Source organism: Melospiza georgiana, chromosome 9 (genome assembly GCF_028018845.1).
Source record: "Melospiza georgiana isolate bMelGeo1 chromosome 9, bMelGeo1.pri, whole genome shotgun sequence".
NCBI classification, from domain to species: Eukaryota; Metazoa; Chordata; class Aves; order Passeriformes; family Passerellidae; genus Melospiza; species Melospiza georgiana.
Genome location: NC_080438.1, coordinates 4,046,950 through 4,062,998, shown reverse-complemented (window position 1 = coordinate 4,062,998; position 16,049 = coordinate 4,046,950). Strand labels below are relative to the sequence as shown.

Below are 16,049 nucleotides of genomic sequence, written 5' to 3'. Positions count from 1 at the left end.
GACAAACAACTGGGAGGTAACAAAAGGACTGGGGAGGAATTTGGAAACATGATCTAGCTTTGAATCTCCTGCCTTTTGGTTGCTTACAACGGAGGTGTCCAAAAAATAGCAGTTGGGGAAAATTAAGACATCCTATTTACAAGTTCATGTACACTTAAAATACATCACTTGAGCACTGTTCCTCTGATCATGTGTGTCAGAGAGAACGTGGCTCTAATGGTCATCAAAAAAATCTTTTAAAGTTTTTTTTTTTCTTAAAAAAAATAAGTTATTTTAGACTTGGCAAATCACTTGCCAAAGGGAAGCAGCTGTTAAACAGAAGCAGTGACTCAGTTATACAAGGGCAAAGAAAGCATCAGTCAATGAGCTTTAGAGGCCTGTATAGTGAGGGAGGCAAGTTTAAAAGCTTCAAGACTCTCCCTGTGTGGCTCACAGCTGATTGCCAGCGCTCGGTGTGCAGCCCCCCAGGTCTGAGGCCTTGGGGTGCCCACGGCAGGACATGAGACCCCACAGCTCTGCCCTCTGCCCAGGGAGAGCTCTGCCAGCACTCACCGAGCTCTCGGCAGTCAATTGGTGCTACAGAGCCCGCCCACAGGAGGCAGGGAGGGGCGCGGGGAGCAGGGCCAGGGCTCCCCTCCCTTGCTGTGGCTTCGGGGGGTTCACCCTTCCTAGTGATGCTTGAGGCTGGCACTGGCAGCGCCGTTTGTAATGCTCAGTGAATTCAGTCACTCCTCCCCGTCCCATCCTGCCCAGGGCTCGCTGCTCCGTGTGCGGCGGCTCCTACCTGCAGCGGGTGGGTCAGCTCCCCCTGCGGCTCCAGGGGCACCGCAGCGGGGGCGGAGGCGGCCCCAGCGCTGCACCCCCTCCCCGGGGCCAGGGGAGACGCCGCAGGCCCTGCAGGAGGATGCTGAGAGCTGCCGCGGGTGTTCCTGCCGGGGATCTCTGTGGGCGGACGGAAATGGGCAGAGTTTCATTTCCCCGCGCTGCCGGGGCCAGGGGGCGGGCAGGGGGCGTCCCAGGAAGTTCAGTTTTTGTCATCACAGCACAAAAAACAGGATGAGCACCACTAGCAAGATGACGAAGAGGACAACAATTGCACACCACTGCCGTCGATCTGGAAAGAAAAGGAAGCATCAGTCTTCCTGCTTTAGCAGAGAAGGAAAATTTGGTTCTGCTAGGAACCAAATTCAAGCTTAAGCTACAAAAAAACCAAAACAAGAGTTCCTGTGGGAGAATGCCTTACTGCACCACAGTCTTTCTCCTCCAGGATACACTGGGGTTTGGGAACAGCTGTGGGAATTCTGAGCCTTCTTCCCAACCAAGTTCAAACAGCTTTGGAAAGCTGGCTCAAAAGCAATTGGGAGGAACAAGCAGAGAGCTGCTGTGTGTGCTGTTCATTCATGGAGCAATCTGTCTGCCAGAGGAACGAGAAGGGATCTGGTGAAAGCTGCCCTGAGGAGCTCTGCCAGGAAGAGATTGTGGCGGCTTCCCTTAGCACAGGGCCAGGAATCAGGTTTCCCTGGACATCTTTACACCTCACTGGCTCATCACCTCTGAGAGCTGCTGCTGATGGTGCAGCAGTGGGGACAGGGCTGCTGGCATCCCCTCAGCTCCTAGGCACAGCAGCTACCCCAGAAAGAACTCTTCCACTCTCCCTGGAATAGGTGATTCCAGCAGAAGTTGCAGCTCTTCCCCAACACTCAGAAACACTCTGCAGAGATCCATGGGATTTCCCAGAGGAGAGGGCAGAGACACAGGGTTCACCCGTGTCTGTGCTGCTGCTGAGCTACTGCTGACCCAAAGTGCACCGTCAGCACTCCAAGTGGTCTCTCTGGGGCAGTATTCCCATTAGCTCATAAATCCCTCGGACAGCCTAATCCTGCAGAGCAGGAAAGCCTTTCCTCCTGCCAGGCTGCTGCTTTCCCGAGGTCCTGGGCAGCCAGGGGAGAGGGGTGTGCAGGAGGTGCTGCCTGGGCACGGTGCCAGGCTCAGAGGCAGCCACAGCCGGGACTTCCCGGCAGCCAGGCCCGGCTTCCTGTTTGCTCTGGCTCCAGGCACAGCCTTATAAGGACTTTTCTGTGGGTTCAGCACAGAATTCTGCTCTTTCCTCTACCAGCTGAGAGAGATGTGACCCACAGCAGCCTGCAGGCACCAGCAGCCCCAGGGCAGGTGGGATTTGGGAAGGGGATTGCTGCAGGCATTGGGGGTTTAATGGCACCTTGACAGCTTTTGTTCCACAGGCAGCCCGGGAAAGTGCAGCAGAGCAGGAGGCTGCAGAGCTTCCCCTCCCAGCAGCTGGAGGGGGATTTTCCCAGCAGCAGCAGCATAAATAGAAAGGCATCTGTAAATAAAACAAAGGGAGGGGACAGGCAGCAGAGCAGTGTCTGGGCAGGAGCAGCTGCCGGGCTTGGAACCCTTCCCCTTCTTTCAAGAACTGAGAGCTGCTCCCTCCCTCCCCTTGGCTGGCTGGGTGGGAGCACAGTGTCCCAGCCTGAAGATCCAGGGCTTGTTTCTCCCTTTCCAGGACTGGATCCCACTCCCCAGGACCTACCACTGGTCATGTGGGACACTTTGGCCAGTTTCTTCATGACGTTATCGAGGCGCGACTGAGTGCTGTCCAGCTCGTGGGAGAAGTCATCCAGCATCCTGGGGACACAGACACAGGGCACTGCTCAGCACGTGGCACATCCCTGGGCATTCTGCACCACGCTCACAAATGGATCCAAACACTGATGTGAGCAGAGTAGCACACCTTGGCTGACAAAATGAATGTGGCCTCCTCTCCTGGGAGCTCCCGAGGGAAGGGAAAAAGCTGCTGAAGCAGCAGCTCTGCTTTGGTGGGAGGTAACTCGGGATTCCTGCCAGACTGAGCCTCCCCTGGGTGTTTGTGGCTGAACTCTACACATCTGCAAGGTGAGGAGTGGGGGAGGGCCTTCCTCCTTACAAAAGGAAAGTCTCATTAATAATCCGTGATTAGCATCTACGTGTCGGCTTGGACTTTAAATCCCTTTTCTTGTTCAGGGCTTGCAGTTTAAACTAAAATCTTGTTTCAGTCATATATCAAGTGGGAATGAGATCTGCAGTGGCTTTTAAGGTGCTTTTCAAGCTCTGCATGGAAGTTACCCTTTTACTTCCTCCACACAGTGACTGTAATGAATCTGAAAGCCTTCCTGAATCTGTGCTTTGTCAATGCCAGTGCACATCCAGAGTCAAGGTACTAATCCGATTGTCTCCAGCCAGTGGGACTTTGAAGCTTAATGCATTTAAAAGGACAGACTCCTTCATTTGGAGTGCCAGGGCACTTGTTAAACCTTCATTCAGTGGGGAAAAACTCCCCGTGGTAGTTATGAGCTAACCTTGCAAGCACTGGTGGCTTGTGTGATGATCTAGAAACAGACACACCACACCAATCTCCTCTGTGAGAGCAGAGGATTCTCATGCTGCACAACTGCACACAGGAGGGAGGTTCAAAGTTCCTCCTCTCTATCCAAGATGAAATCACTTCACAAGGGACACGGCCCTCCAGACTCCCACCAGCCAAACAAGGAGGGGTTTTAGCCATGAACCCTTCAAGCCTTTCTGGAAGCATAGCTCTTAGCCTGCACAACTGGGAACTTGTTTGCAAAGGACAAGAACTGGGGAAGAAATCTAATTTATATGTAAATGGATGGATGCAAAATGACTTGGTGAGCTGCCCTTTAACCCTTTGTGTGGGTGAGGGTTATTTTTAACTTCAGTGATGAAGAGCAGCTCTGTGCTGTGTGTCTCAGGGCACAGCTGAGAGCTCCTGGCCCCAGCAGCACAAAACCCTGCAGAGTGGAGAAGTGGGCAGCATCTGCACTGCACAGCCCCTCCCTCCCTCCCTTATCTGCTGGCTGCCTGAGGGGGAGCATGTGAAAAGGAGAGGAGGAAAGGAAAGGTGGCAGTTCAGCCTGCCCTAGCTGCAGCCTTCTAAAGGAAGGACGTTGCAGTTGGATCCTTGGGGATTGCAGTACAAAATGCCTTCCACAGGCTCCCTGAGGGATCAGTGGATTGCAGGCTGTACCAGAGGCAGAGACAGGTGTGTGAGGACATCCAGCCATGGTGTGAGGACATCCAGCCATGCTGCAGCCAGCCCTGTGCCAGGTTTTTGCCACCAGGTCTCACACTTACACCGCCTGCTCCTCCAGCTCCCCGCCAATGCGCTGGGACATGTTCTTCAGCACGCCGATGCTGCCAGAGACCAGCTCCAACTGCTCATCCTGCTGCTCCACAATCAGCTGGGGCCAGAGAGGAGAGAAATGGGCAATTACAGATCTGCTGCCTGCAGCTGCCTTGGGGCCAGCCCATCCAGTGGACAGGCACAGGCTGCTCAGCCAACATCAGCTGTGAGGCCTGGGCGGGCTCAGACCTAAGCCACCAGGAATGAGGACTGCGTTCCTAAGAAATGCTGGAGAGGAGACAACCAAGGGAAAGTCTCCATGGCATAGCATCCCCATGGCACAGCAGGCTGCAGCCTCCAGACATCCCTGCAAATCCAGCCTCAGCTCATCCATGCTGTATGCACAGCTGAAGTGACTTTGGAAAGCTCCAAGGGCTGGTCATCAAAACCTTGGCAAGGTGAGCAGGCCAGGGAGGCACACTGATGCTGTGCCTGGGAAATGTCACCTGGAATGTGCCACAGCTAACACGGGGTTAATGCAAGCAGAAGGCTGTTGCAGCTTCTACAGCTAAAAATAACCAGCCTGGCTCTGAATGTGCCAAAGGAATAAGTCTGCTGCTGTTTTAAGTCATTTTCAGGGCACAGTCACGCCAAGGATTAGCCTTACCCTAGTTACCTATTTCTGAGGCTGTTTATCCCCCTGCAGTCAGTAGGTAAAACGTGTCTGGAGGCCGAGGTGGCAGCAGGGCTCAGGAGCTTTAGCAGAGTTTGCCACCTCCGAGTCACTGCCTGTGTCAAGGCCCTGCAGTTCTCCAGGCAGACTCCCCTGCCAGCTGGGAAGTGCCTCACCAGGGGCTCTCCCAAGGCCTCACACAGCCCTTGTCACCAATCTCACGGGGACAAAGGCAGGAAAAGGAAGCAGGCACGTGCTCCTGATCCCAGCCTGTTCTGATGGGGGATGCAAACAAACAACACCAAACATTTTCTAACCAAGGGAAGTTGCATAAGACAAACGGGCTCTTTTCTTTTTGCAGTGTTTCTACTCTTCCAAGGATTTCAGCAATGTTTGCACTATTAAATCCTAGTGTGCTACATCTTCTAGACTGTGCCAACTGCCTCCTAAACCCAGCAGAAGCACCACGGCTCCAGGGTTAAAAATCTTGTGCCCAGATCACCCAGAGCTGTCCTGCACAGGAAATGCAGGCACACACACATGCCACAAGCTAAGAGGAGAACTGTCAGGCTCCTGCAGCCAGAGCAGCCCCCTGGCACCCACTTGGCAAGCAAAGCTGTTTAGTGTGTGGTGCCAGCTGCCTTACCTGTTGTTGAGCCTGCTGCTCCTCGATGAAATGTGAATTGGCTAACTGCAGCTCCCGGTCCAGGCGGCTGTACCTGTCAGGTCCAGAGCTCCAACTCTGACTGCCACTCTCTCCCAGGAGTGCCTGAACAGAGGCAGAGAGCTCTTAGCAACACCCCTGTGTCTGTCACAGCCCGTCCACAGGGTGAGCTGGGGAGGCAGACAAGGCAGCGCTCGTGAACACAGGCACACAGCATCCCCTTCCTCCTGCTCTGCTGCTGCTCAGCCAGTGCTGTCAGGAACTAAACCAACACAGAGCCAAAATGCCAGCCTGGGAGTCTCTGCAGCCTGGCATTGCAGAGATGCCTCTCCAGCAGCAGGAGAGCTGGAGTGTGGCCTGTGTGTGCAGGAGGCCTGCTCAGGAGGCAGCAGTGTGTGCTAGGACATGTGAGCTGGGAAGTGTCTGGGTATGTTGTGTTAACACATGTGCAGCTCCATCTGAGCACTCTGCTGCTAATGACAGGGGCTTAAGAGGGTCTGGATAAAGGACTTAACCAGTTGAGCTGACAGTAAAATAATGCAAACTATAGCCAGAGCTGTGCTGTATGCTTATGTTCTATGACCCAGGCTGCCTGTCTCCCCAGCAGGCTCTTCAGCTGCCAGCATACAAAGTTACTCTTGCTACCTGTGAGAGATAAACTCTGCAAAGCCTGCAGAGATGTGGCTTTCCAGCCAAGTATGTCTGGTCCCTGACAAGGGTTCAGGGAAATATGTCTGGTCCCTGAAATGGAAACAACCCAAGCTTCAGATGCTGGAGAATGAACATGAGCTGCATGTGAGGAACTGCACCCTGCAGCACTGGGAAGGGTGAGGGACTCTGCCCTCCAGGCTGACTTGTAATGAGACCATCCTGCAGCTCCTGGGAATGACTGAGTATTTGTGAAGAACAGCAAGACAGTGACCAGGCTGCTCTGTCAGGCTGAAAACCAGACAGTGTCTATGGTTCATCTGACTGACAAGGGCCAAGGAGGGGTGAGGAAAGCTGATAGACTGACCATGCAGGAAGCCAGCAGGACATGTGGCTTTTTCTGCCCCCAAGACACTGAGCAAGCTCCTGGTCCCTCCAGTCTGTGGCAAGGGCAGCTCCTTTTGATTTAATATTTTATTTAGTGCACTAGCTTTGCCTGCAGCTTCAACAGAAAGGGCCTGTTTGCCAGCCTGGGCTGTGAGGGTCAGGTCATTGCTCAGACACAAAGCCCAGCCCAAGCCTTGCAGTCTGGAGTGAAGGTGAGGGGCTGGGAAGGGAGAGGAAGGCAGCAAGGGGAAGTCAGCCTTCCTGACCAGATGTCACTGCATCAGCTGGGCCATATGGTCTCCTGCAGCTACCAGGAACCTCATGCAAAGGAAAGCAGCAAATCCCAGGGAAAGCTACAGACTTGTCTGAGTAAGGGTGTCAGGGACTTTGCTGCTGGGAGTGTTTGCCAAGCACATTAATTAACCTGTGACAAGCTCAGGAATGAGTTCTGTGCTTCTCAGTTGGTTGTGTTTGCCACGTGTGGTAAGGCTGAGGCAGTACAGACAATTAACTGCATGAGGCACACATCAGCTTTTACTGGAGTGGGTCTGAGTCAGCTCAGTATCTCCTTACAGCCTCTCCATCAGCCAGCAAGCAGCACAAGCTGCATCTATTTCTATTCCTTAGATTACAAGTGCAGACAACGCCAGACTCCTGGAGCTCCTTCCATCTTCTTACAGGGCTATTACCAGAAGCAGCTGCCTGAAAGGATATTGCACCATCTTGGCTCCTAAATCCAGCAGAGTGCAGGATTACATTCATTGACATGGATTCTGAGCTGCTTCCCCCCAGGGAGGAGGAGGAGGAGGAGGAGGGAGATTTCCCTTTCCATGGGATGGTGCAATGCTGACAGTTGTAAACAAGCAGCTCTGAAGACAGAGCCAGATGGTGAGTGCTGCCTCACAGCTCTGAGAGGGGCTTGGGAGAGGCTGGCAGCCTGTGAGAACCAGCTCTCCCAGGGCAGCCAAATGGGCACAGCTCACACCCAGGGTCTGTAAGGGGAGGGACTCCACACAGGACAGACACTCTAGCAGAAATAAATTGCCCATTTCTCATTCTCACCTGCCTGTTTTTCCTTTCAGCCAGTGCTTGCATGGAAGAGTTTGACATCTGATCCTTCATGTCCTGTTCATTCAACAAAAAAAAGGAGCATGTGAGCATTGGGTTTGAGGTGACAGGCAAATTCAGGGTGCTACAGGGCTGTTTATATCCAGCAAGGCTTCTACATGGGGGAAAGAGGGAAGGGAGATTTTCTTTGAAAACCCACTTTTGAAAAGTCTGTAAACATACTGTAGACAGTTTCATTATTATACTAATACTGGAATCAATTTTGAAAATATTCCTCATGTACTACTCATTTTTCTCCACGTTGATTTGTGAATAATGAATGTTCCTGTTGACAGAATGTGAGGAAGTGTTTGTCAAGGCCTTGAAGCCTGTAACCTCCTGTGCTTTATTCCCAGCTGCATCTGGTTTTATATTCCATAGCAGGAGGTAGATTTGCTGTCCTGTAGCCATCCTCTCTGTGTCAGTATTCTCTCCTACCAATTCATTTCTGCTGGAGCTCCTGCAGAAGGTCCCTAACCACAGAAGGCTCCCCAGCACAATGTAACATAACCTGGTTGGCATAAATTAGCAAGAAGCCAACATCATCTGGCAGAGGCTGATCCACCAGGAGAGGATTCAGCTGTGTGTTACTGTTCAGAGATGGGCACCACATCACCAGAGAGCACCACCACATCCCACTTGGTTCATTCTCACTGGCTGCAGCACATCACAAACTTCCCCCATGGAAACTGGAAGCCAGCTGCACAGAGCCACTTATATATTTCATTTCCCAGTGGGAGACACTGCTCCAAAAGCCATTAGCCAGCATTTTTCAGCCAGGAGAAGAGGACCAGAGAGCAGGCTTGCCTGATCCTGCCCATTAGGGAGTGGACTACACCATGGGCAAGGCAGCAAACACATGCCTGCTACCTGGGGCCAGTGTGGTTGTGGGATCAGTTCCCAGGCAGCAAACCTTAGGAACTGCATCCAGACCACAGCACTGCAGGCAGGGTAACAGGCTTGCTGCCAGCCACACCAGTGCCTTCTGTGGAGCAGCAACATCAGAGTCATGAGGGACAGCAGAAACTCAGTGTAGCTATTAATGGAAAATTTCCCAACTAGCAGCTTGTTACCAGGCTTTGGAAAGATGTTTCTTCTCTATTTGTTACCACCAAGTTGTTAAAATCCCCTTTTTGCTTCTCAAGCATAAGCCTAAACTAAAAAAAAAAGTCTTCCTCAAGTTAAAAATAAATCCAGTGGTTGTTTGGACTATTTTGCAGTGGTAGGAAGTTGAAGTCACCATGTCAATAACAGCAGGCTTTAAACACCTGTCAGTGTTCAAAGTGGTGTCTCTGTTGCTGAAAACCAGAGCTACAAATGGTCGGGACTGTTGAGATTTCCCTCAACTCTGAAGCTGCAGAGTTTGTACATTGCAGCTGGGTATTTACTCTTCCTCCTGTTACCACAGGCTCCCAGAGCACTGTGAAGCCTTCAAGGCTCAGCAGCACAAAAAGAGGGAATTCCATGGGGCGCCTGCACCCCCAAACCCTTCTGGGCAGCTCCAGGAGGGAACGCTCGGGGAAAAGGAGGAAGCCTGAGACTCAGCAGGGTGCAGCTTCATTCTCTGCTCTCCATCCCAGCCCAGATTTCCTTTTTTAGCCCCAATTCCCCCAGGCCCTGAGGCCAGGGCAGGCTCCTTACCCTGACCACCTGGCGCGTGCTGGTGATGAAGGCTTTGCGGATGCCCAGCTCCGTGGCATCGAGGTTGAATTTCCGTGGGTTTGCCTCCACAATGCCTGGGCACCGAGTCAAGGAGCCCCCAGAAATGGCACTGGGTACAAACAAAGCGTGCCAAGGGGCACCTGTGGCGTGCCTGCTCCCAAAATGTGAGCAGCAAAGATGGAGCAGGAGACACGGCAGGAATGTGCCGTGCAGCTCAAGCACACACACAAGGTTTCTCTTTTCCACGTGTTTTTTTGGTTCTGAGGAACACAAGGGGAAAGGAGGATTTCTGGAAGGCAGCCTAGAGAATGAACTGACCCTGCAGAAATCCAGATTCACACAACACAATAGGCTTTCTACAACAAAGCCCCTTAGAATATACTTTGCAAAAAGGCAAAAGGAAAAATCCTTGACTTAATGTCTCATTTGCAATTTGAGAAAAGCCGATGTGAACACAAAATTCAATCCCAAACAGCCCTGATTTTTGCAAAGACTGACAAGCACTGGGACTTGGCTATTTAGCACAACCTGAGAACTGCAGCTACCCCCAAAGGGCCACAAAAAGGATATTAATGGTTTCATCCAGGTCCTCCAGGTCCCACTCGATGCTGCGCAGGTTGTTCCTGAGCTCATTGGTGGTCCAGTCGATTTCCTCTCTTGTGGCGATGGAGGGATCCTGTAGGAGCTCTGTCCACCTCTGGAAGAGCCCCTGGGCAGTGTTCACAGCTTTCTGCACCTCCCTGCAGCCAGGAGAGTGAAGAGAAGCCCAAATTATCCCCAGCTGCCCTGCAGCAGTGACAGCCCCGTGTGCAGCTGAGCAGGGGCGCCGCAGCTCCACCTCAAACACCTTCCTTCCAACAGCTTGGTGTTGATTTTGTAAAACAAGGATTTGCCCTGATCTCACTGCAGCATGAGGTTATTCATGAAGGGACCTTTTTCTCCAGGGGAAGATGCTGAGTGTCACCAGGGCAGAGGGTCTGAACAAGGCAGCTCTTTGGCAATCCACACTTTGCATTCCTCTCTCTCAAAAATACCCACGTAAGATACCCCAAGGTATCTTATAGATACACACAGAGCTACAGGAACTGTCCCCACACCACAGCCAGGCAGATTGTTGAGTGCAGAACTGTTTATTTTAATTAATCATTAAAAAAAAATACACAGGCCTGCTATGGTGGCTTGGGAAGCACAAGTTTTTTCTGCTGCTCTAAGCTCTTTTGGAGAGGAGTGCATTCACAGCAGGGGAAGGCAGTGCTGACAGCCTGCTTTGGGGCAAGCAGGTTTGTAAATTTGGGTCACAGACTCTCAGGGTGGTCAGCTGCACTTACAAACTGTGGTTCTGAGCTCTGAGCTGCTCCCCCAGGTTCACAGGGAGCTGGGGATGGGAAGGGACAGGAGATCAGATTGTGGTGGTGGCCACCATGAGCTCGCACAGACGTTTCACCCCAGTGAAGGAAAGCAGGAGAGGCCCAGAGCAGATGAACTGTTCTGTCCTGCCAGGACTGCAGCTCTCCAAGTTCCACCAGGGCCTGAAGTTCTCCAGTTGCTGCAGTTTCTCAGCACTCTGATGTGTGTCCCTGCTACTGCTCTGCCACTCAGTGCCCTACAGCCAGCAGCCCGCACTGAGCGTCTGCAGAACTTCATTCCCTCCTCTACTTGCCAGCACAAGTTTTGGTTTTGTTTGGTTGCTGTTTATTTTGTTTTTCCGCGCCTGTGGAAGTCCCCAGCAGCAAGAATGTAAAGCAGAGCTGGGTGTCCTCTGATGGGAGGAGCTACAGACACCAGGAAAGCAAACCAGGAGCAGTTTGGTGGCTCCAGCACCAGCAGCCCCTCTGACCTGCCAGGTAATAATTAACTGTGGCAGGGAGCGGCAGCACGTCCCCTTTCCCCTCCCTGCCCTTCCCCACACGCTGCAGGAACATCTCTGGAAAGTTTGACAGGACAGACGTTTGCTCCCCACCCATGGCAACTCCTACACCTTCCTCTTAGTTCAGCCTGCTAAAGGGATTCACTTTCCCTGGCTGCATCAGTTTCCCTTCCCACGCTTTTGCTCTTGCATGGCTCTCCCAAACACCCCACACAGCCCCTGTGCCGCCCCTCAGGGCTGTTGTGCTGTGACACGGGGCACAAGAGCAGCCCCCAGCACAAGCTGAAGGTGGCCCGAGGGCAGTGCTGAGTGATGGAGCTGCTTCCACGGAATCACAGAATCACAGGGGTTGGAAGGGATCTCTATGGATCAGCCAGCCCAAACCCCCTGTCAAGGCACTGTCACCTGGAGCAGGGGACACAGGGATACCTCCAGGTTTGGAGTGTCTCCAGCAAACTCCATGACCTCCCTAGGAAGCCTTTTCCAGGGCTCTGTTCACTGTAAAGTTCTTCCTCACCTTGAGGTGGAACTCCTTGTGTTTTAGCTGATGGCCTGTTGCTGCAAAGGGTCTGACAACATCCTCCTGACACCATTAGAGATATTTATATGGACTGATGACATCTCCTCTGTCGTCTCTGGACTAAGCAGGCCCAGCTCCTCCAGTCTCTCCCCACCAGAGATGCTCCAGACCCTAAACCATCTTTGTGGCCTCCACTGGACCCTCTCCAACAGAGCTCCTTCCACCCCATTAATGACAATTTTCCTTTGGCCACCTCTAGCTGGTATTTCCCTGCGTTCTCCGCAGGCTTCCTCTCAGGGCCATTGTTTGTCCCACAGCTGCTCCCTGCTCCTCTCCACCGTTCCCCATTGTCCCCCCTCCTCCCAGCCGCCAGTGCCCGCTTTGCCCGCTGTCCCCAAGGCCGGGGGGCCCTCACAGAGCCCGGGGAGGCCCGGCCGCGGCCCGGCCCCTGCCCTGCTCCCCGCATGCCCCGCTGGCCGGGCCGGGCACCCGCACAGCCCGCGCTCGGCCCCTCAGCAGCACTGGGGGGCCCGGCCGCCATTTTCTCCCCCTCACACACAGACCCCCGCCCGCCGCTCGCCCCCCGCTCCGCGGGCCTCCCGAGCTGCGCGGCGGCCCTGCCCGCCCCCTCCGCGCCCGGATGAGTTCCCGTCCCTTTCCGCGTCCCTCTCCCCGCTCCCGGAGCGCTCGGAGCGCGGCGCTCACCCCTTCACCACGAAGAAGGGGTCCTCCATCGACATGGCGCTGCCGCCGCCGCACGCCACGGCCGCCGCCAGGCCACGCCCCCTCCATCGGGACACGCCCCCACAACGCCCTCGGCGGGCCCCGCCCCCTCCGCGCGCCGGAGGGGCGGGGCCGGGTGACGTCACCCATCATGGCGGCGGTGGCGCTCCGTGCGCTGAGGGGACGCGGCCTTGCCCCGGCCACTCTTCCCGCAGAGCCCCGGTGTCCCTCGTGTGTGAAAATTGCGTATTTTATCATTGGCTTTTCGCATTACTTCAAATTAATATTATATGTGTTGCGTTAGAAAGTTATGCTGTATTAATTCTCTCAGGTAGTGTGTTAAATATAGTTTTAGGTTATAACATAAGGTGAAAATAAAAACTATGCTATGTAGGATACTTTTTTTCCTAAAGAAAGGACTCGCACAGAGATAACGGCCACAAGACACCTGAATCTTTCAGAGAAAGAGAATTTACTGCTCCATTATCAGAAATTAACTTCTTCCTGCCTCGCTCAGCCATGAAGACGCAGTCAGGATTCAGAGGAAGAAGCTGACACTGCCCAGACAGAATCCTGTGTTTGAATGCAATTTATGCATCATGGATGAGGTGTATGAATATGCAACAGGTTATTGCTTTTAAGGGTTAATCCTCTGTTAACGTGGGTCCTTTTTCGGGCTTATTTTGCTCAGAAAGAGGTACCTGGACTGTCTGTAACCCTCTGTTTCTATTGTCTCATATTGTCCTAATCCAAATTGTCCAAATTATTATTACTCTAATTATATAATTATTTTATAACCATTTTATTAGTATTAAACTTTTAAAATTATAAAGACAAGTGATTGGTGTTTCTCCCATTCAGGTCAGGAGGGAGCATGGTGGTGCCACCTCCCCTCTCACCCCAGAGCTTGTGACACAGGGCTGTGCCCACAAAGGGCTGGCATATCTCCAGCTGGGGACACTCCACGACCTGTCTGGGCACTCTGTTCCATCCTACAGAGAAAAAGTTCTTCCTTTTGTTCAGCTGGAACTTGCTGTACATTGTTTCCCATCCTTTCCCTCCCATGTCCTGGAGCAGAATCTGCCTCCATCTCCTTGGCACCCTTTCCTCAGAGCCCAGAGCTGCCCACAACGCTCCCAATGTGCTCTCCTCAGGGAGAATAGGGATGCAGGATCCCTGATCCCAACACTCTGCTCTCAGCAGCCCTGTAAGGACAGAGGTGGTGACATCTTCCCAGGCAGTGCCTCCCCACAATGATCCTTAGTACCACTGTGCCACCAGCAGCACTGTGCAGAAGGTGGTGTGTGTCCCATCCCTTGGGTTTTGTGGATTAAAGATATTATTTTTTTATTTTATAGAACTAAAAGCAGCCTGCTCAATGCAGAGAGAAGGTGTTCAAGCACCATCTCCTCACACACCTGCAGTTAGCAGCAGTGTTGTTCATGCCACACTCTTCTGTTGAGAAGAAATTTTGTCCTTTATTCCAAACCCAGAAGATAAAACTCCTTCCCTCTCACAGGATTTGCAGTGTTTAAAACCTCACATAAACCAGCCAGCCTCCTTCCCCCGGTTCCATGGAGCAAAACACAAAACCCTTGGCACTGTGGGGCTGTGTCCTGCAGGAGTGGCTGTTCCCAGGCAGCGAGGGAGGAAGCAGGAGGGAGGCACAGGCAGCCTGCTCGGCTCCTGCTGCCCTTCCTGCCCTGCAGAGGCACAGCACTGCTTCCTTCCTGCTGCCCTGTGAGCAGTGAGAGCAGCCCTGTGTGCCTGGGATGCTGTCCATCCCTGAGTGAGGATCCTCATTCCCACTTCTCTGATATCTCTTGAGTTCTTTAGGAGCTGAGCACAGGCCCTGCTTCCTTCTTCCTGCCTCGTGAGCAGTGAGAACAGCACTTGGATGTTGTCTATACCTGAGTGAGGATCCCTGGATCCCTCATTCCCACTCTCTCAAATCTGGGCTCTTTAGGAGCTGAGCACAGGCCCTGCTTCCTTCCTGCTGCCCTGTGAGGGGTGAGAACAGCCCTGTGTGGCTTGGGTGTTGTCCATCCCTGAGTGAGGATCCTCATTCCCACTTCTCTGATATCTCTTGAGTTCTTTAGGAGCTGAGCACAGGCCCTGCTTCCTTCTTCCTGTCTTGTGAGCAGTGAGAACAGCCCTTGGATGTTGTCTATACCTGAGTGAGGATCCCTGCCTTACTCCCACCTTAATTGGGTTGATTTTGCAGAGGCTTGGCCAGAGTTTTTCACAGAAAGAGTGATAAAGTTCTGGAATGGCTGCCCAGGGAGGTGGTGCAGTCCCCATCCCTGGGTGTGTTTAACAAAGCCTGGATGTGGCACTGGGCGCCAGGGTTTAGCTGAGGGGTTGGGGCTGGGTTGTGTGAAAAACACCAATCACTTGTTTTTGGGTTTTTTGTTTTTTTTTTTTTCTTTTTTTTTTTTTTTTTTTTTTTTGTTTTTTTTTTTTTTAAATTTTAGAAGTTTAATGATAATAAAATGGTTATAAAAATAACAATACAATTAGAGTAATAATAATTTGGACAATTTTTATTAGGAAAATATGAGACAATAAAAACAAAGAGTTACAGACAGTCCAGGTACCTTTTTCTGGGCAAAATAAGCCCGAAAAAGGACCCACGTTAACAGAGGATTAACCCTTAAAAGGAACAGCCTGTTGCATATTCATACACCTCATCCATGATGCATAAATTCCATTCAAACACAGGATTCTGTCTGGGCAGTGTCAACTTTTTCCTCTGAATCCTGACAGTGTCTTCATGGCTGAGCGAGGTGGGAAGAACTCGATAAGAAGGCAATAAATTCTCTTTCTCTGAAAGATTCAGGTGTCCTGTGGCTGCTATCTCAGTGTGAGTCCTCTCTTAAAAAAAGTATTTTACGTAGCATAGTTTCTATTGTAACCTTATGTTACAACCTAAAACTATATTTGACACACTACTTAAGAGAATTAATACAGCATAACTTTCTAACATAACCCATATCATATTAATTTCAATATTTGTGACAAACACAAATCATAAAATGCACATTTTCCACGGCTGGACTCGATGATCTTGACGGTCTCTTCCAGCTTGGTCATTCTGAATTCTGTGACTCCCCCATATTTTAAGCAAAGAGCACATCCTGGCCTGCACTCCCCAAGGCTGGCAGTGGCCACAAGCCCCGTTTGCAGAGGTGCCTGCTCAGCATGGGAACAGCAGAGGCGCTTTTGCAACCCCAGCAGAGCTTTCCTCACGCTCGTTGAACCGGTTTCTGCAGCTCTTGGGCTGAGAATTCCACCTCCTGCTCCGGCCAGCCCCACACCAGGGGTGGTGCAACAGGTGGCAGCTTCGGGGCTGGAGTTTGCCGGCCTTTCCTTGCTGAGTTTGGGATGCCTTTCCCACGCTGGCAGCGTTTGGGGCGTCCCTGCCAAAGGTGTGCTTAGCATGGGAGGTTCCCTCCTCCAGGAACAAGCAGAGTCCCAAGGAGTTGCTGGTCCAGTTTGTCTGTCGCTGTCCCACAAAGACCTTGTGCTTCCCCAAAGCCTCATGATCCTCCTGTGACTTCCACCTGTGCCCGAAACCTTCGCCGCGCTGGCAATGGAAAAGGGAAAATGTCCTGTCGCCTCTTAGAATTACTAGGAGTAATTACCTGGAATTTTACT

The 16,049-nt window shown here is 52.2% G+C and overlaps 1 protein-coding gene across 1 annotated transcript; it reads right to left on the bottom strand.

Annotated features, from left to right (window-relative positions):
- Positions 1-822: 822 nt before the first annotated feature.
- STX6 (syntaxin 6) lies at positions 823-12,447 on the bottom strand. The gene is made up of 8 exons (XM_058030040.1): positions 12,375-12,447; positions 9,853-10,022; positions 9,262-9,356; positions 7,576-7,638; positions 5,461-5,583; positions 4,153-4,259; positions 2,552-2,646; positions 823-1,114 (listed from the first exon to the last, which is right to left on the bottom strand). Exons 1-8 carry the CDS (start codon positions 12,407-12,409, stop codon positions 1,038-1,040), a joined length of 765 nt encoding a protein of 254 aa, XP_057886023.1. The 5' UTR covers positions 12,410-12,447; the 3' UTR covers positions 823-1,037.
- Between the last annotated feature and the right edge of the window lie 3,602 nt (positions 12,448-16,049).